The sequence below is a fragment of the Salvelinus fontinalis genome, chromosome 2, assembly GCF_029448725.1.
Source record: "Salvelinus fontinalis isolate EN_2023a chromosome 2, ASM2944872v1, whole genome shotgun sequence".
NCBI classification, from domain to species: Eukaryota; Metazoa; Chordata; class Actinopteri; order Salmoniformes; family Salmonidae; genus Salvelinus; species Salvelinus fontinalis.
In genome coordinates, this window is record NC_074666.1 from 51,592,249 (window position 1) to 51,613,073 (window position 20,825).

The 20,825-nt window shown below is 40.7% G+C and overlaps 1 protein-coding gene across 2 annotated transcripts; it reads left to right on the forward strand.

Moving 5' to 3' along the window:
- The first annotated feature begins 301 nt into the window (after positions 1 to 301).
- Positions 302 to 19,324, forward strand: LOC129820870 (coiled-coil domain-containing protein 8-like). 2 transcript variants are annotated; one of them, XM_055877941.1, is made up of 3 exons: positions 302 to 442; positions 10,210 to 11,312; positions 17,724 to 19,324. In XM_055877941.1, exons 1-3 carry the CDS (start codon positions 331 to 333, stop codon positions 17,856 to 17,858), a joined length of 1,350 nt encoding a protein of 449 aa, XP_055733916.1. In that variant the 5' UTR covers positions 302 to 330; the 3' UTR covers positions 17,859 to 19,324. The 2 variants fall into 2 exon arrangements, with proteins under 2 accessions (XP_055733916.1, XP_055733908.1); XM_055877933.1 differs by having other exon boundaries at positions 303 to 442; positions 10,207 to 11,312.
- The last annotated feature ends 1,501 nt before the right edge of the window (positions 19,325 to 20,825 follow it).

A 20,825-nucleotide genomic window follows, 5' to 3' on the forward strand; every position in this document is an offset into this window, starting at 1 on the left:
ACGCCCTTTCGCCTGGAAAAAAACTACTTCTGATTGGCTGGGCCTGGCTCCCCGATGGGTGCGCCCCAGCCCAGGAGTGAAATCCATAGATTAGGGCCTAATGAATTTATTTAATTGACTGATTTCCTTATATGAACTGTAACTCAGTAAAATGTTTGATGTTGCGTTTATAGTTTTCAGTATACATAAAGCTATCTTTCCAACTGATCAGACAGTCCTCATCCCCACTCAGGTGTCAAGTACAAAGGACCGTTCAGTTTCGGTTGTCATCTGTTCTACGTCCCCGCTTTGCATTTTAACCACGCCCCTTAATGATCACTCACAAACAAGATGGCGACTTGCAGGAAGATGGGACGTAGCTGGAAAATTCAATGTTTCGTTTTTATCTTGTTACAACTGTTTCCTCTCAACTGTATTTCGGCTCCACTGGCAACCCAAAACGGTATGTTTAATATTCAAAACGAAGTTACCATGGATTATGGTTAGTTTTATGTTGAGAGTGAGCTAACGTAGCTAGCTTTCACCTAAACCAGTATCTGCGTTCAGTTTTCACCTAGCTACAGTAGCTAGTCGACGACCAGCTCCTGCTGTGACGCCGTCTGAGGTATATGGGTGCCGCCTAGTGACTTGCCAAGGTGTTAGATGAGGAGCATGGCAGCCAACTCTGTCAAAAATAGAAGTCAGGGTTAAAATTTTACAGGCCTAATCATCTAATCTGTCATCAGTGACCATTAACGTTACCTAACGAACGTTACAGTTTCCAATCCTAGCCACAGAGGGCTCGCTAGTTTGGCGTCAAAGTGAAAGTAAAGATTCATTTTGTCACGATTCTGCTGATAATTGGTAGTTAGCTAGCTAGTAGCACAATGCTTTAGTGTTAGAATCATTATAATTAGGTATTAGAATATGAATTTTGTAGTATCTCAATGGTTACAAAACCCACTTTATAGATACTATTTTGGTTGTAACAAGCCAGCTACAGTTAGCGAGTTATGTTGGGGTCTTGGACTCTAATTCCAGGTTTGACTGAGAGAAACGGACTGTCCGACCAGGTGTCCCTCACCATGTATCTGAAATAATAAGCATTCTGTCAGTGAAATGGAAACACTGTTCTCTAAGCAGAGGCCCAATAAGGAAATGTCAACAAAATGATTTCCTTATCACAACCCTACTTATAAAATATTTTCGTTTCTGCCTTTACATCATTTTAATATCAACATGTTTTACTTGATAATACTGTATATGGTATTGATATAGAGCTTGTCTTCATGGGAATGCTTTTCCAAGGTCCTTATCACCTTCTGAAAATGTCTTGAGGACTAGGAAAATATTGAGACCAGAGCAGATTTTTTGGGGGACAAAACTACAACTCTGGCCTTATTGTCTCATCAATCTCATATAGCTAGTCATGTCCCTTTTGTGCTAAAGCCGAACTGCTCTGAGTTCCTTTCTTAGGATCATTGTTCCTCTTTTAGGAGCATTACATGATGCCACATTCGTGGAAAGCGAAACCATGTGGCCTATTTCTACAGCATCCAAATTGTCATGACATGCTATCCATAACAGTCTAATCACTCTCAACAGTAGCCCATTCACTGTGCCTTGTGCGGGCTGCTGAGATTGCCCCCATAGTTTCTTGAGTTACGGAAAGAGAGCCCATCTGTCGACCTGTCATCCTACTGCGTTTAACCTGTTATGAGAGCATTTCTTTACCATGTTAAGTATCACAATACTCAATACCAAAATGATGCCACAGCAAAAAAAAGGCATATTAGCCAAAGGCACAGAATGACACTTGATCCAGACATATAAACTCAGCTACTGCTCTTTGCAATCGTTGGGCATCATTACATTAGAAAAATGTTACGTCAATATTTTTCAGAGACGGCCATGTATTCATTAAATCACTTTGACTTTTACCAATTTAACAACATAATGGTAATTTATTTGAATGGTAAATCTCTGGGTAAATCAATACAGGTGAATGTGTATTCAGTAGGAGTGTGTGCATGCTGATGTCATCTGTAGCCTCATGAAAATCTATTTCTCTGAAATTTGGGACTTATTTGTATAGAAGTAGCTTATTATTATTTTTTAATTGCGTGCACTCTTAAACTGCATCCCAAGATTACTGGTTAATCAAATTGACATAAAGTTTTTTTTCTTAGTTTTAGCTAAAACTAACCCTTTTCCTAACCTTAACCTAATTATCCTAACGTGCTACGTTAATTCTACTAACCTGATACCGAGTGGCGCAGCGGTCCAAGGCACTGCATCTCAGTGCTAGATACAGCCTGGTTTGATTCCAGGCTGTATCACAAACGGCAGTGATTGGGAGTCCCATAGGGTGGCGCACAATTGGCCCAGCGACGTTAGCGTTTGGCCGGGATAGGCCGTCATTGTAAATAAGAATTTGTTCTTAACTGACTTGTTTAGTTAAATGAAAAATAAATAAATACAAAATTCTCCTAACCTGCTACGAAAAGTCAATTCTGAGATCCCTTGTATCCAAATCTGCCCATCGGAGCCTTTCGCTGAGGCAGTAGATCATCTTAGAGATGTGAGAAAGAGACCGATTTTAAGTTAATTAATAAAGTTTTGGTGGCAATCATCTTTGAAACCAGCATATTTTACATTAGGGTTTGCAAATGATCACAAAGACCGTACTAGGCTAGTGAATTTGTTAGTTTTAGCTGTCAGCTAGCATAGCAAGGAAAGTTACCAGTAGCCTTCAGCTTTGTAAGCTATCTTCTTGCATTGTAAAGTGTTCTAGCCTTTATGGACATTGTTTTGCGAAGAGTAATTAAGTTTCAACTAATTAAACTACTGATAGCTCTCACCAAGTCACCTATGGGACAGTTCAACATTTTATGACCACAAATAACAATAACTGTAGTGACCCTGTGTTTATAAACGTGGATATCGACTTTACCACTTCAGAATGCTTTTGTGGCAGAGTCGATGTCACACAGCTCCGGGCCAGAAGGTTGAGGGTTCGCAGACCACGACAGATGAGCTAACTCTCCCTGCCTGTTGTATTGTAGGTCTAATGAAATCAGAGCCGGCTGCAGACAATGACCAGCTAGGTGCAAATCTGATTTTCAACATTTTGATGTAATATATAAAATGTATGCAACAAATTTTCCACCAACAGGTTTCTGTACAAATGCACCATAACCAATAGGCAAAACATACAGACTTTGGGCACTTCAAAACGGTTTGTGTTTTCAACACTTTCAATGATTTTACAGAGTTACAGTTCATATACGGAATTCAGTCAATTGAAATACATAGATTAGGGCCTTATTTATTTCACATGACTGGGCAGTGGCGTAGCCATGGGAGGGCATAGGACCACCCACTAGGGAGCCAGGCCCAGCAAATCAGAATGAGTTTTTCCCCATAAATGTTTATTAAAGACAGAAATACTCTATAGTTTCATCAGCTGTTTGGGTGGCTGGTCTCAGACAATCCTGCAGGTGAAGAAGCCAGATGTGGAGGTCCAGTGCTGGCGTGGTTATACGTGGTCTACGGTTGTGAGGTTGGTTGGACGCACTGCCAAATTTTCTTTTAAGATGTTGGAAACCGCTTGTGGTAGAGAATTGAACATTCAATTCTCTGGCAACAGCTCTGTTGGATATTCCAGCAGTCAGCATATCAATTGCACGCTCCCTCAACTTGTGGCATTGTGTTGTGTGACAACTCCATATTTTAGTAGCCTTTGTGCACCTGTGTAATGATCATGCTGTTTAATCAGCTTCTTGATATGCCACACCTGTCAGATGGAGGGATTATCTTGGCAAAGGAGAACTGCTCACTAACGGGGATCTAAACAAATTTGTGCTCAGAATTCGAGAGAAATAAACTTTGTGGGTATGGCAAATTTTCGGGAACTTGTATTTCACCACATGAAACATTGAAACAAACACTTTAGGTGTTGCGTTTTTATATTTTTGTTCGGTATATTTTGGGCGAACGTGCGCAAGTAGACTACAGGAGACTTTTGAACTAGCCTATTCAGATTACTACTTTGACTGGTTGTGTTTATGCCACACAAAGAATAGCTGGTCAGAACGGAAGGGCAGAGCAAGCTTTCCTGAATAACTGGGCCTGCTGGGAGCATACACTGGCAAGGGAAAGTATGTTTTTTATTTTTATTTTACCGTTATTTTACCAGGTAAGTTGACTGAGAACACGTTCTCATTTGCAGCAACGACCTGGGGAATAGTTACAGGGGAGAGGAGGGGGATGAATGAGCCAATTGTAAACTGGGGATTATTAGGTGACCATGATGGTTTGAGGGCCAGATTGGGAATTTAGCCAGGACACCGGGGTTAACACCCCTACTCTTACGATAAGTGCCATGGGATCTTTAATGACCTCAGAGAGTCAGGACACCCGTTTAACGTCCCATCCGAAAGACGGCACCCTACACAGGGCAGTGTCCCCAATCACTGCCCTGGGGCATTGGGATATTTTTTAGACCAGAGGAAAGAGTGCCTCCTACTGGCCCTCCAACACCACTTCCAGCAGCATCTGGTCTCCCATCCAGGGACTGACCAGGACCAACCCTGCTTAGCTTCAGAAGCAAGCCAGCAGTGGTATGTGAACCCTTTGGATTTAACTGGATTTCTGCATAAATTGGTCATCAAATTTTATCTGATCTTCATCTAAGTCACAATAATAGACAAATATAATGTGCTTAACCTGTCTGGCACCGGCGTTCCACTAGCGGAACTCCTCCCACATTCCACTGAAAAGGCAGAGCGCGAAATTCAAAATAGATTTTTTTAGAAATATTTAACTTTCACACATTAACAAGTCCAATACAGCAAATGAAAGATACACATCTTGTGAATCCAGTCAACATGTCAGATTTTTAAAATGTTTTACAGCGAAAACACCACATATATTTATGTTAGCTCACCACCAAATACAAAAAAGGACAGACATTTTTCACAGCACAGGTAGCATGCACAAAGCCAACCTAACTAACCAAGAACCAACCAAACTAACCAAGAAACAACTTCATCAGATGACAGTCTTATAACATGTTATACAATAAATCTATGTTTTGTTCGAAAAATTTGCATATTTGAGGTATAAATCAGTTTTACATTGCAGCTACCATCACAGCTACCATTCAGAAATAGAACCGAAGCAGCCAGAGTAATTACAGACACCAACGTCAAATACCTAAATACTCATCATAAAACATTTCTGAAAAATCGATGGTGTACAGCAAATTAAAGACAAACATCTTGTGAATCCAGCCAATATTCCAGATTAAAAAAAAAAAAAAAGTGTTTTACAGCGAAAACACAATATAGCATTATATTAGCTTACTACAATAGCCTACCACACTACCGCATTCATTCATCAAGGCACGTTAGCGATAGCAATAGGCACGTTAGCGATAGGGAATAAACCAGCAAAAGATATTAATTTTCACTAACCTTCATAAACCTTCATCAGATGATAGTCCTATAACATCAGGTTATACATACACTTATGTTTTGTTTGAAAATGTGCATATTTAGAGCTGAAATCAGTGGTTATACATTGTGCTAACGTAGCATCTTTTTCCCAGAATGTGCGGATATTTTTACGACACTCAACTATTCTGACCAAATAACTATTCATAAACGTTACCAGAAAATACATGTTGTATAGGAAATGATAGATACACTAGTTCTTAATGCAATCACCGTGTTAGAATTCTAAAAATAACTTCATTACGACATACAGCTTAGTTATAGCGAGAGAGTACCCAAAATCTGGGCGCAAACGACTATTTCACATGTTCGACAGATATATGAAATAGCATCATAAAATGGGTCCTACTTTTGATGAAAGATCATCAGAATGTTGTACAAGGGGTCCTTTGTCCAGAACAATCGTTGTTTGGATTTAGAATGTCCTCTTCTCCAGTCAATTAGCACGGAAAGCTAGCAAAGTAGCGCAAAGCTCTCGTTCCTGAACAAAGGCACACAACGCAACACGCCTAACGTCCCGAATAAATTTCAATAATCTAATAAAACTATATTGAAAACATACTTTACGGTGATATTGTCACATGTATCAAATAAAATCAAAGCCGGAGATATTAGTCGTCTATAACGGCAGCTTTTCAGAAGGCAAACCAGGTCCCTTCACGCGCTCTCCAGAAAACAGGAAACTGGTGACACGTCATGCCGAGAGCTTTTATTCGACCCCAGATCAAGTTATACACTCCATTTCTTCTCTCACTGCCTGTCGACATCTAGTGGAAGACGTATGAAGTGCATGTATACTGATATATATGAAGCCCATTTATAGGCAGGCCCTAGAACAGAGCATCGATTTCAGATTTTCCACTTCCTGTCAGGAAGTTTGCTCCAACTTGAGTTCTGTTTTACTCACAGATATAATTCAAACGGTTTTAGAAACTAGAGAGTGTTTTCTATCCAATAGTAATAATAATATGCATATTGTACGAGCAATAATTGAGTACGAGGCCGTTTAAATTGGGCACGATTTTTCCCCAAAGTGAATACAGCGCCCTCTGTCCTCAACAGGTAATAACACACACATTATTGTATTTTTCTTGTCTATGTTGAAAACATACTTTTCCCGATCTACACGATTTGTTTCCGTTCTCAATAAATGGGGAAACACTGGTGTTATTTTTTCCCGCATATATATGCATGAAACAAACATTAACTTTTAGGTTAGTAGGAAAGTTAATCATTTAAACCACCTAAATATACTCACATTCACTGAACAATTAGTATTTGAAACTCAAACATTAGTTTCCCAACTACTTTTTATATAATCCTACAGGCTCTTTATCATTCTCCATATATTGTATTCTAATGCATCCAACATTATGCATGTCCACCATGGAATTGGGCAGCTGCTGTTTGAGAACTCATCTGGTTTAGAAATCAAACTCTGATTATATTATTGCAGAGCATGAATGGTCCACCACCCAAAGGACATCCTGCCAACTTGATACAACTGTGGGAAGCATTGGAGTCAACATGAGCCAGCATCCCCGTGGAACGCTTTCGACACCTTGTAGTCCATCCCTCAACAAATTGGGGCTGTTCTGAGGGCAAAAGGGGGTCCAACTCAATATTTGGAACGTGTTTATAATCTTTTGTGCACTCAGTGTATAGCCAAGGCTACTATTTTAAGAGCTAGAGAGAAGGGGAAGAGATGGGCGAATTGCCAGCGGAAATGTATGAATTACAGTGAAATATCCGTCAGAGTTTAGGCTACCCTTTTTCAATAAGTGGTTGCACCAATTTTAGATAAAGCACTCAAATTAAAATGTAGGCCTAATGTCAACAGAACCACCCATTGCTTCACTAAAATGTATTGATCAATGGCTGATAGGCTATGGATAGGTTGCATGTATGTTTGTATTTAATGGTTGTTAATTTCCAATTCATATAGCCTAGGGTTAACTAAAAGTATTAGGAGAAGGGTTAGCTAACATGCAAAGTAGCTAAAAAGTAGTAAGAAGTCGAACAGTTGCTAAAATGCTAATGTTGTCCGTGATGAGATTCGAACATGTAACCTTTGGGTTGCTAGACCTTTGCGTTATACGCCCACCCATGCACACTCCTTTTATTTTTGCCTTAAGTAACCTTCTTTTGTATGTAACCATACCAAACATAACGTCTTACTAATTTGAAGCTTCTACCCCCAAGCCATGACTCCTGAACGTCTAATCAAATGCTACTCAGACTATTTGCACCCCCCCCCCCCCCCCCCCCCCCCCACCTCTTATGCTGCTGCTACTCTGTTATTTTCTATGCATAGTCACTTTAACTCTACCTACATGTATATATTACCTCGACTAACCGGTGTCCCCGCACATTGACTCTGTACCGGTACCCCCTGTATATAGCCTCGCTATTGTTATTTTACTGCTGCTCTTTAATTATTTGTTGCTTTTATTCCTTTTTTTGTGTATTTCTTTCTTAACTGCACTGTTGGTTAAGGGCTTGTAAGTAAGCATTTCACTGTAAGGTCTACACCTGTTGTATTCTGTGCATGTGACATACAATTTGATTTGAATGACGACAGCATTGGTGTTTTGTCTCTTATTAAATGGGGCTCAAAGAATGAAACGTAGCCAAGCTCCTTTCATGATTCGTACTATATGATGGTTATCCTAGTATTTTCAGTAGAATAATATTTTTCTAGTAGGCCTGGTATATAATTTTTCTGTCATTACTGTGTCCTCTAGCCATTTTCAACAACATAAAATCTAATGTTATTGGTCGCATACACATATTTAGCAGATGTTATTGCGGGTGTAGCGAAATGCTTGTGTTCCTAGCTCCAACAGTGCAGTAAAATCTAACAATATGCACAAATCTAAAGTAAATAGAAATATATCAATATTAGGATGAGCAATGTCAGTGTAGCATTGACTAAAATACAGTAGAATAGAATACAGTATATCCGTATGTAAACATTATTAAAGTGACAAGTATGTCTATAGGACAGCAGCCTCTAAGGTGCAGAGTTGAGTAACTGGGTGGTAGCCGGGCAGTGATGGCTATTTAACAGTGTGATGGCCTTGAGATAGAAGCTATTTCTCGGTTCCAGCTTCGATGCACCTGTACTGACCTTGCCTTCTGGATGGTAGTGGGGTGAACAGGCCGTGGCTTGGGTGGTTGATGTCATTGATCTTTTTGGCCTTCCTGTGACATCGGGTGCTGAAGGTGTCCTGGAGGGCAGGCATTGTGCCCCCCCGGTGATGTGTTGGGTAGACCGCACCACCCTCTGGTTGCGGTACAGTTTCCGTACCAGGCGGTGATACAGTCCGACAGGATTCTCTCAACTGTGCATCTGTAAAAGTTTGAGGGTCTTAGGGGCCAAGCCGAATTTCTTCAGCCTCTTGAGGTTGAAGTTCACCACACTGTCTGTGTGGGTGGACAATTTCAGATTGTCGGCGATGCGTACGCCGAGGAACTTTAAGCTTTTCACCTTCTCCACTGCGGTCCCGTCGATGTGGATAGGGGCGTGCTCTCTGCTGTTTCCTGAAGTCCACGATCAGCTCCTTCATTATGACCGCAGCAGTATATACTTTGCAAGTGACTGCTGACGCATTACATTTTTCTAAATGTTATTTTAGGGGGGGGGCTTATGACACGAATATGGCACATCTATCGTGTAACAGTAGGCTGTAACCACTTGATCAATCGATTCGAGTTGGAATGTCAGCAATATAATAATGAAGATGTTGATATGACGAGGTAGAAAGATCCCAGCTATAATATAGGCTAGGATGATGATGATGATACATGCATTGTTAGATAGGCCTAGAATGGATTGTTGCATATAATTAATCTTGGAGTGTGTAATTGCCATGCTGTTTACATCAAATGCATTGGTGCCAAAAATGTAACATTGTGGAATAAAAGCTACAGTTGCCAGTATGCTTCTTTTGAACCTAAAATAAATAAAATGAGGTTTTTCCAGAGGTGGAAAAAGTACTCGATTGTCATACTTGAGTAAATGTAAAGATACCTTAATATAAAATGACTGAAGTGAAAGTAACCCAGTAAAATACTACTTGAGTAAGTCTAAAAGTATCAGATTTTAAATGTACAGTGGTGGAAAAAGTACTCAAATGTCATACTTCAGTAAAAGTACAAAGTAAATGCTATACATCAAATTCCTTATATTTAGCAAACCAGATGGCACAATTTCCTTTTTTATTACTTTTTTTTGGACATTTGGTGATTACTCCAACACTGACATAATTTACGATGGAAGCATACACCATACTTTTAGCCATCTTACAAGGGTAAGAACTTGTTAACGGATTATGAGGTTTGGACCATTGGTACACTTTTTTTATATGCATTTTTGATTGGACACCCAACTCAGAGGGCAAAGAGAACCTACTATTTTCTTTTATCTAACACAGAACACATTCAAAGGGATGGCGCTATGACAACCATTACAGGTCAGATGTAGAATGGTAAGATGTGTGTATCATGTACAATTTGATGATTAGGCCTAGGCGATATAACTTGGCTACATTTTTCCACTAAAGATTTCACCACGCTTATTTTCAAATCTCCTGTAGGCTACAAAAAGATTAAACCCCATGACTTGTTTTGTAAAGTGAAGAATGTGAACAGATGTCCAAATGAGTGTGGTGACGGTTTTGTTTTCAATTCCTACTTCTCTAATTTTCAGCAGTTTCTCTGGATCCAGGAGTTGATGATTTAGAACCCTTGCCTTTGGCACCAGCCAGCAATGATGCAGAAACAGCCATCAGCACTGGTACAACAGACGGCAAAGCAACCAGTGACAATGCTACAACACCTGATGCAACAGTAATTAAGGCTGCAACAGTAATTAAGGCTGTAACAGCAGATGCAAAGGACGCTGCTGCCACACCCGTCAAGGACGCTGCTGCCACACCCGTCAAGGACGCTGCTGCCACACCCGTCAAGGACGCTGCTGCCACACCCGTCAAGGACGCTGCTGCCACACCCGTCAAGGACGCTGCTGCCACACCTGTCAAGGACGCTGCTGCCACACCCGTCAAGGACGCTGCTGCCACACCTATAGAAGACACACCCATCAAGGACACACCTATCGATGATGTAATAGCACGTGATGATGCACCATACACCAAAGGGGAGGTTATAGCTGAATCCACTGCCATTATTGCTGAAACAATTGTTGGCAAGTATGCAAAAACTGCAGACAAGAACAAAACCAAATTAGATAAATCAGGACTGACTCCTGAAAAACTACCTCCCAAACCTGCTGATTCAGATGCTGATGCTGCCCCGGCCATGACTGCAGCTCCAGCCACCAGCACCACCACAGTCAAAGCCCCAGAGCCTGCCAAGCCCATCCTGGAGAAACCAAGCCCTGCCTCCAACACCAAGCTCGTCGGCCCCATGGACGCAACAGAGGATGAGCAAGAAAGCGATCTAGTGCCTGTCAACACCCTGGAGTCCCAGACCGAGACAGACATGTACGGCAGAGAAAATGAGGAAGAAGGTGGTGAAGACAACGATGACATTGGACTAGCTGTTAAGGTCCCTCTGGACCAGAACCAGAACTTTGGCAGCCAAGACCTCAACGAGGAGAACGACGACAGCATGGTGGACGCCGACGATGACCAGGTGGTGCTCAGCCCAGCAAAGAGTGCTGGGAAGATCGACGTACGTATGAAGGACACCAACATCTACACCACCCAGGACGAGGACTCCCACTTCTTCTTCCACCTGGTCATCCTGGCCTTCCTGGTGGCCATTGTATACATCACCTACCACAACAAGAGGAAGGTAAGCAGAGGGGGAGTACTTTATTAATCCATACGAGACTGTTTGTTTGATTTCTGCTGTACCGAACCCCTTCAATACACACACACAAATGTGTACTGTTGTGGGCACTCGAGGAGTTGGGAAACACCTGGCCTAGGCTATAAAATGGACACATACATGCAACCTGTCCATAGCCTATCAGCCATTGATCAATACATTTTAGTGAAGCAATGGGTGGTTATGTTGACACTAGGCCTACATTTTAATTTGAGTGCTTTATCTAAAATCGGTGCAAACACTTATTGAAAAAGGGTAGCCTAAACTCCGGCGGGTATTTCACTGTAATTCGTGCATCTCCGCTGGCAACTCGCACGTCTCTTCCCCTTCTCTCTAGCTCGTAAACTAGTAGCCTTGGCTATACACTGAGTGCACAAAACATCAGGAACATGTTCCTAATATTGAGTTGCGGCTAGGAACGTATTACCGCCACACCGGCGGTCACGAGTCACGAAGGCAGTCAAATTCCACGTGACCGTTTAATCACGCAAATGTATTTATTTTTAACATTTTTTATTTAACTAGTCAAGTCCGTTAAGAACAAATTCTTATTTACAATGACGGCCTAGGAACAGTGGGTTAACTGCCTTGTTCAGGGGGAGTACGACAGATTTTCACCTTGTCAGCTCGGGAATTCGATCTAGCAACCTTTCGGTTACTGGCCCAATGCTCTAACCACTAGGCTACCTGCCACTCCAATTAGGCCTCTCCAAGCTCTGATGCTGCTGCTATTAGCCTACCAGACTTGCCAACTGCCTGGTACTCAGCACTCTATTGTCTCTCTAAATCATTCTGACATCAATGCAAATGTAATTGAAAATCTAATCAAACACCATGAGAGCCCATGAGCTCATGTTGCACAACATTTCTATAGACTATGCAATTACGTGAAAACTGAATGATGGCCTCTTAAAAAGAGGAGGATCCTGTCAGCTTTCTATAGGCTAGCCTTACTATATTTACTTCTCAACTTTCCTAATGTTAAGCTCATTGCTTATCTTTACAACAGGTACAACAGGAGTATAGCCTACCTGGCTGGCATGAAAATGAACCACAGGAAAAGTGACCTCCATTCGCTATTTAAGTGCATAGATTACATGTATTTCTTCCTGCTGCCCCTGTTTTGATACAGGTGTGTGATAATTGTCCATTCTAAATCAAAAACAAATTTCACACATACTCTACCTGTCAAAAGTTTTAGAACGCCTACTCATTCAAGGGTTTTTCTCTTATCTTTACTGTTTTCTGCATTGTAGAATAAGAGTGAAGACATCAAAACTATGAAATAACACACATGGAATCATGTAGTAACCAAAAATAGTGTTAAACAAATCTAAATATATTTTATATTTGAGATTCTTCAAATAGCCACCCTTTGCCTTGATGACAGCTTTGAACACTCCTGGCATTCTCTCAACCGGCTTCACCTGGAATGCTTTTCCAACAGTCTTGAAGGAGGTCCCACATATGCTGAGCACTTGTTGGCTGCTTTTCCTTCACTCTGCGGTCTGACTCATCCCAAACCATCTCAATTTGGTTGAGGTCGGGGGATTGTGGAGACCAGGTCATCTGATGCAGCACTCCATCCCTCTCCTTCGTGGTAAAATAGCCATTAGATAGCCTGGATGTGTTTTAGGTCATTGTACTGTAGAAAAACAAATGATAGTCCCACTAAGCCCAAACCAGATGGGACGGTGTATTTCTGCAGAATGCTTTGGTAGCCATGCTGGTTAAGTGTGGGGAAACGATGGGAAATGCACATGCGGAGATCATCCGTTCACCCACACTGCGTCTCACATGGCGGTTGTAACCAAAAATATCCAATTTGGACTCCAGACCAAAGGACAAATTTCCACTGGTCTAATGTCCATTGTTTGTGTTTCTTGGCCTAAGCAAGTCTCTTCTTCTTATTGGTGTCCTTTAGTAGTGGTTTCTTTGCAGCAATTCGACCATGAATGCCTGATTCACGAGTAACTCATCCTCTGCAGCAGAAGTAACTCTGGATCTTCCATTCCTGTGGCAGTTCTCATGAGCCAGTTTCATCATAGCGCTTGGTTTTTGCGACTGCACTTGAAGAAACCTTCAAAGTTCTTGACTTTTTCTGGATTGACTGACCTTCATGACTTAAAGTAATGATGGACTGTCGGTTCTTTGCCTATTTGAGTTGTTCTTGCCATAATATGGACTGAGCACTATTTGGTAAAAGACCATCTGCTGTATACCACCCCTACCTTGTCACAACACAACTGATTGGCTCAAACGCATTAAGAAGGGAAGAAATTCCACAAATTAACTTTTAAGCCACACCAATTAATTTAAATACATTCCAGGTGACAACCTCATGAAGTTGGTTGAGAGAATGCCAAGAGTGGGCAAGGCTGTCATCAAGTCGAAGGGTGGCTACTTTGAAGAATCTCAAATATAAAATGTATTTTGATTTGTTTAACTTTTGGTTACTACATGATTCCATGTGTGTTATTTCTTAGTTTTGATGTCTTCACTATTATTCTACAATGTAGAAAATAGTAAAAATAAGGAAAAACCCTAGAATGATTAGGTGTGTCCAAACTTATGACTGGTACTGCGTGTGTGTGTAAGTATATGTAAAGACAAGATTAAATCAAGAATAGTCTAATGGGTGACAATATTAGCCTATCACTTGTGAATTCTATATTATCATTTGTAAATGATGCCCAGCATAACGCAAGGAACAATGCCTTTTTTCGAATCATAGTCGCACACCTCGTGTAGCCTAGCCCATAGGCCTATATATTTTGATAAGGTTTGTATCACAACTAAAGTGGACAAATAACTTCTTAAAATGAAGCAAATTTATCCGCTTTTACAAGGGCTATAGAGCCTAACTGGCATACATATGGGGTGGCAGGTAGCCTGGTGGTTAGAGCGTTGGACTAGTAACCGAAATGTTGCAAGATCGAATCCCTGAGCTGACAAACTAAAAATCTGTCGTTCTGCCCCTGAACAAGGCAGTTAACCCACTGTTCCTAGGCAGTCATTGAAAATAAGAATTTGTTAATAACTGACTTGCCTAGTTAAAGGTAATGAATAAATAAGCAACGTATGTGTTTCAAGTTTGGGGAAGTAAATTTTCACCGTAAATTGCATCTTTATAACAAAAGCAATACAAGCATTATCGCATTTGCTGTCACTTTTGATAATGGAGTACTCCTGCTAATAATAGTTTATCAACATTTTAAAGCTAAACGTTCTGATCTGTTGCGTCAGCCACATTCCGTAATTTTCTTTTTTAATGCTAGTGGTTGTATTAATTTGGGATCTATCACATCCCACAACTGTCCCAGACTATGTTTGGAATATTTATTTCTCGCACAGAATACGTCTTTTAAAAAAACAAACTTTTTTTACTATGGGGGATAGTAGATTGACTTAGGCTTTTGCTGTTTGTTTGTCCTACTCATCTTGTTGGCTGACAAAGTAAATGTGGACAGTTTTTCCAATATCTTCAATATGCACCTCGGAATTGGATAAGGACATGCGCAGATGCGTCCCCGACGTGTCTGTCTTCACTTGTAGCCTGTGAGAGACCTGATCACATGATGGCGAGTCATCTGAGTGAGAGGTGCTTCGGAGCGCGCAGCACTCAGGAAGAAGGGCCCAGCGCAGCACTCCGGGCCAAGGCCACAATGACCACTGACCGCAAAAGGCATGGATTTTTTAGGATGCATTATGGCCACACAAAGAGGAAGTTGCCGTAAAATTCGAAGCATTATCAAGTGCTAGTCAAATTGTGAATGAGTGATTGATGCAGTGTGTACAGCCTGCGCAAAAAAACAAAGTAGCAACTTTTTTCAAATCATCGTTGGTCGCGTCATGCAGCCTTACAATGTATTAAAAATCAAAACATATAGAGTTTGTAGAACAATTACATTAACTCTAAATTAAGCATATAGGCATATCTATTTCTTTCTGAACCGCTCAACACAGAATAGCCGCATCAAATTGTTTGGAGAAAATACAATTTCTATTTTATTCAATTGTATTTTTCATACTACAAAATATTGCCACGAAATTCGAAGCAAATCTTGTCTGCTAAATAAACTAGTGTAGCCCACAGCCATTTGGCATATCCACATCAGGACCTAACATAAGGGCAACTCCGAGTATACTATTCTGTTCTCCTGAAATAGACTACATTTCTTCTTGTCATGCTTCTTCAGACCTGTCTAAAATAAAAAGTGGACTTATTGTGAAGGTGTAGGCTATATTACATGGATTTATTAGACCTTTTAAAATGTAGATGTTCCAAATGTCTGCATCAGTGGCTTGTAGGCTATGTGTGGAAGCCAGCAGATGCTAAATGTGTTTATGTTAATTCATGTCAATTACCGTGAGACCGACAGTTATTTGCTTGACAATCACCGGCTGACAATTTCGTGACCGCCACAGCCATAGTTGCACCCCCTTTTGCTCTCAGAACAGCCTCAATTCGTTGAGGCATGGACAAAAAGGTGTCAAGCGTTCCACAGTGATACTGGCCCATGTTGACTCCAATGCTTCCCACAGTTGTCAAGTTGGCTGGATGTCCTTTGGGTGGTGGACCATTCTTGATGCACATGGGAAACTGTTGAGCGTGAAAAACCCAGCAGCGTTGCAGTTCTTGACACACTCAAAATGGTGCGCCTGGCACCTACGACCATATCCCGTTCAAAGGCACTTAAATCTTTTGTCTTTCCCATTCCCTCTCTGAATGGCACACATACACAATCCATGTCTCAAGGCTTAAAAGTCCTTTAACCTGTCTCCTCCCCTTCATCTACACTAATTGACGTGGATTTAACAGGTGACATCAATAAGGGCTCATACTATAGCTTTCACCTGGTCAATCAGTTAGGGAAAGAGCAGGTGTTCCTGATGTTTTGTATACACACACTGTAATAGGAATTTCCAGGTGAACAAAAGAGAAGAGCAGTCGCAGATAATGTCAATCAGGTTGATTTACAAGTTGCAATAGGGAGACGCCACCCAGCACAGATGCAGAGAAAATGTCTAACTGGCCTCTTGTAGATAGGTCCTTTATCCTCCTAATCAGGCTGCACCAAATGTTCTCCAAACACCAGCTCAAGAGGCTTGTGGGAAGTCCAAACAAAAGGGTGTCTTTGTCAGCTGCTACAGAATCAGTGTTCATAGAATGTCATCAATACCACAGTGAATAATCAGTGTGTCCTCAGTCCTTGTACCTCCAGTCTGGCGTCAATCACTATCAACATATGAGAATAGTCCATTACAAGTCTAGTGACCATCAACCCGCACCTTGAGTGTTACAAACAGAACACAGAAAATGTGATGTATTACAGAAACTCAAAATATGGTTTTGATCACTAAATCAGGGATGGGCATCTGTCAGGGCCCCCCTTTTTGTAGGCCCGTGGATCAATTTACAACAAAAATAGTAATAATTTGTGAGGGAGGGACCCAGTCAAGGTCTCAACTTACTGTTGAGAGAGAATAGTACAATACACAGTGCCGTTTTAATTATTATTATTTTTTAATTCAAAAATATATTTGCTGAATTTAAAAATAATCTTATGTCAGCTGCTGACAGTCCCTTAATCAGCTGACATTTATTTTCAAGGTAGTCTAGACTGCTAACTAAACTTGTAAACATGGTTGAATTACAGACCAGGGGGCCTTATTTATTTTTTTAGTCACTGTCATTCAGATATCATATTAAAAACTGCAAACATTTCTCTGTCAAAATGTGTAGAATTTCATGAAATTAGCTGTAAAACTGAAAACATTCTCTGCCCCATGGCAAAATGTGCTAAATATTCTCTCCACCATGACAAAATGTGTATAATTGCAGCACATTTACTTTAAAACAAAATTTTACTTAGGGCCGGCTCTGACTGCATCTGTGGGTATGGATGTGGGTACACAGTCCCGTGAGCCAGATTTTTGTGTGGGCCCCACCCCTATCAAAGTTGCCCAATTTTTAAATATGAACTTTAGTCATCTTAAATATATACATTATGCAGAAATGCATATAGAGTTGGAGTTAACTTTTGTTATTGAGAGACTATTTACTTCCCTTTTAGGTAGCCTAGCTACATTGTTAGCGTGGGTAGTCTCCATTCATTGCCCTTTTTGTGTTCCTTTGAGTATCACCCTGATGGCGCTTATTTTAGCTACTTTTGGGTCCGTATGTATCAAGCATCTGAGTAAGAATGCGGATTTAGGATCAGCATTGCCTTTTTAGATCTTGATGAATAGGATTACATGGACAGTGGGGACGTGATCCTAAATCAGGACTACTACTCTGAGACGCTTTATGAATGGACAGCCCAGTATTCAATAAAAAGGTCAAATGTTAACTTGAATATCCACTCTCTCCAGATCTTCCTGCTAGCCCAGAGTCGGCGCTGGAGGGACGGCCTGTGTTCTCGCAACAACGTGGAGTATCATCGGCTGGACCAGAATGTCAACGAGGCCATGCCTTCCCTCAAGATGACTCAAGATTACATCTTCTGAGCAGAGAAGGGAGTTGAAAGAACTAAAACGAGCCTTTTTCCAGCTGCATTGTTGAAACGCTTGCTTGCCCACAAGCTTGCCCCACTTTTTCTTGCTTCAGGAAAAACCTGGGCAGGAGGGAGTTTGATGGTATGACCACTCTGTAATCGATACACGTTTTCAATGTTTGCCCACGTATGCTGGAAATATTATTTTCTGTTTTGTTAACCATAGTCCTGGGTTTTGAAATTTAATTATGATTTTAGTATTTGATTTATTTGGGTGGCCTATACTTGTCTGTATGAAATACGTTCTCACCATGTTTAAGCCTTACTATCATTCTACACTTATTGTTTTGCACACTTAAGTGTTTGTGCTGATTACACACTTAGAAAATTGGAATGTAAATAGTGTCAATCAATACCAAGATTAATAACCAATAATAGTGTACTTTACTTGCTAGTCACTAATCTGCCCTGCAATGAATGAAGGCTATTTGTAGTGTTTCGCCTCAAAGCCCTCAATCCACAAAGCATTTGCAGTTGTAAAAGTTAATATTGTACGTATGTAGCGTACTACACAATATACATTTATGTTCAGAACTTGTGGCTATTTCCTACGCTAAATCCGTTAGACAAGTGAGGACTTTTGACATGACAGAGCCCACCACATTGTGATATGGTGGCAGTAATTCCCTTGCTTGAAATTGTATTTTTCCATAATCCGGCATTTTGACTGGTTTTCTTATTAACACGTTGGCCAGATTGTGCTATGCACTAATCCCAGTGCTGATCCCTTTTTTTTTGTATTTGTTTAATGACTTTGATGAAGTCTCTGATGTCAGGTAAAGATTCCTCACAGATTTCTCAATGACTTTGAACCATGTGGACTCGACCGGCGTGCTCTCCTTCTGTAGGACTTTTGTTTTTCTCTTTCACGCGGCCTAATGTGCATGTAAGACACTACTTCAACACAGATTACTTTAGGGGACAGAGAACTGATTGTCGAATCTGGGGACGTACCCTATTCCTTATGTGGTGCACTACTTTTGAACAGGCACTAGGGCTCTGGGTCAAAAGTAGTGCACTATAGATATAGGGAATATGGTACCATTTGGGAATCGACCTCAGTCTAGAGGAAACGATAACCACCGTCGCTCACTCGTCATTACCTTAACGAGTCTTCAATTCTAATGCCATATCCTGTGACGTGAATCCAGAATCAGTCAATTCTCATGCACTTATCAATCCCCAATAGTTTTCCAGCTGTATTTTCAGGACCGTGGAAAAGCATTGTAATCTGAGTGTCACGACAATAGCTAAAGCATGGAAGGGAGGTTTTGTCATGCAAGGAACAGGAAGTATATTGTGTAGCTTTCATATGGCATTTGGTGGATGGACACTGCCTTTGCAATCAACTGTAGAGATTGTACAATCGTTTGCCGATGAAGCACAATTGTATTTGTCAATAAAGCACAATTGAATTTGGGGGCCCCTTTTTGTTTTTCCTCTTGCTAATGCTTAGTTTTCTAAGAAATACATTTTGAAAAAAATGTTTAGTCTGACAAGAAACAATTTAACATAACGTCCACACCAGGTTTTAAGAGTCATCAAAAAACTGTTTGTCATGAGTATTGAATGCTTTGGAAATGTCCTTGGAAATGAGCCTGTCATGACCACATGACTCTACCCTAGCCACTCAATCATTCCACTGCTATTGTTTTGTATGATGACAGCAATGCTTACCTCTGTCACATCCTTGTCTGTTGATCCATCCAAGCACCCCAGTGAGGAACCCTGAATCCTAAGCAGTGTCAATAGTATTTTGAACTTGCATGGCGGTTCTGCATTAGAAGCTGTCTGTCGGTGATGTTATTAGGGGGGGGAGGCACATACCAAAGGACCTGTACTACAGGTACGGCTGCAGTTAGTCATATTGCCCTTGGATGGCAGTAGAGACCTACAAGTCAGTGGTGCTCAGACAATTGAACAGCAGCTCAACTATTCAAGAGAACATTCAGAAATGCACTTCCAGTTTGAGTACAAGACTGTTTTAGCTTGAACGGTGATTCCATCATCCTAAAACTTAGTATGTTAATCACCGTGTAAGCAAGTAGAATGTTCTTATGTAGTTAAATAACGTATTTACATGGTTGATTTCATGAACCCCAAGCACTGTCAATTTAATTGATACCAAAGATTCTATTTATACATGAAAGCACAAGATGGTGGGTAAATGCAGTGATATTGATAGCAAATGGGATGTCAAGGTTATGCAGGGTGGTTGATTCTGGCTGATATTGAGCATATAGAGCTTGCCAGTTTGTATTCCTAAAAAACGCAAATTAAACTGGTTTGTTCAGTCTTTCTTATGGGGGAAATTAATGGGGAAAGAATGGGGTTTTGGGATGAATGCTGAAAATAAGGTCTGAGGTTAACACAGGCTTAGGAGATCTTAAATGTATTGTTCTATGAGATATCATTCAGTTAACATGGCCTTTAAGAATTATGAAGTCTGTATGTGCTTTATGGACTTATTTTGATTACATAAATTCACAAAAAGTTACTTTAGCTGATGAAGATTATTTTATAGAACACAATGTATAAGATCTCCTAAGCCTGTTTACCACAGACCTTATTTTCGGCATTTATGTTTATCCAAAACCCCCATTAATTTCCCCATAGGCTTTGGCCAGCGAGCCATGGCGGAGTCAACCCCCGTTAGTGCCTACAAAAAAAGGAATTAATAATAATAATAAAAAAATATATATATACTCATATACCCTGTTTAGGCTCTAGGGCCTGAGAGTGTGGGACCGCACAAGACAGTACTCCATATAACTCGTCAGATGTGAAGTATTTTAATCACAGAAATATTTCAGCTGTATAAACAATGAAGTTGATCTTTCTTGACTTCTTTTCAACTTGTGCTGATTACCACCATCGCTATAAAAGAGAAAGTCCACTTTCTTCACATGAAGATTTTCTA

Bases quoted from the DNA above. Each gene is read 5' to 3' on its own strand.
- LOC129820870 (XM_055877933.1), top strand. From the start codon at position 331: ATGGCGACTTGCAGGAAGATGGGACGTAGCTGGAAAATTCAATGTTTC. The intron at 443-10,206 runs GTATGTTTAATA...TCTAATTTTCAG, and splicing joins TCCACTGGCAACCCAAAACG to CAGTTTCTCTGGATCCAGGA. The intron at 11,313-17,723 runs GTAAGCAGAGGG...CACTCTCTCCAG, and splicing joins CCTACCACAACAAGAGGAAG to ATCTTCCTGCTAGCCCAGAG.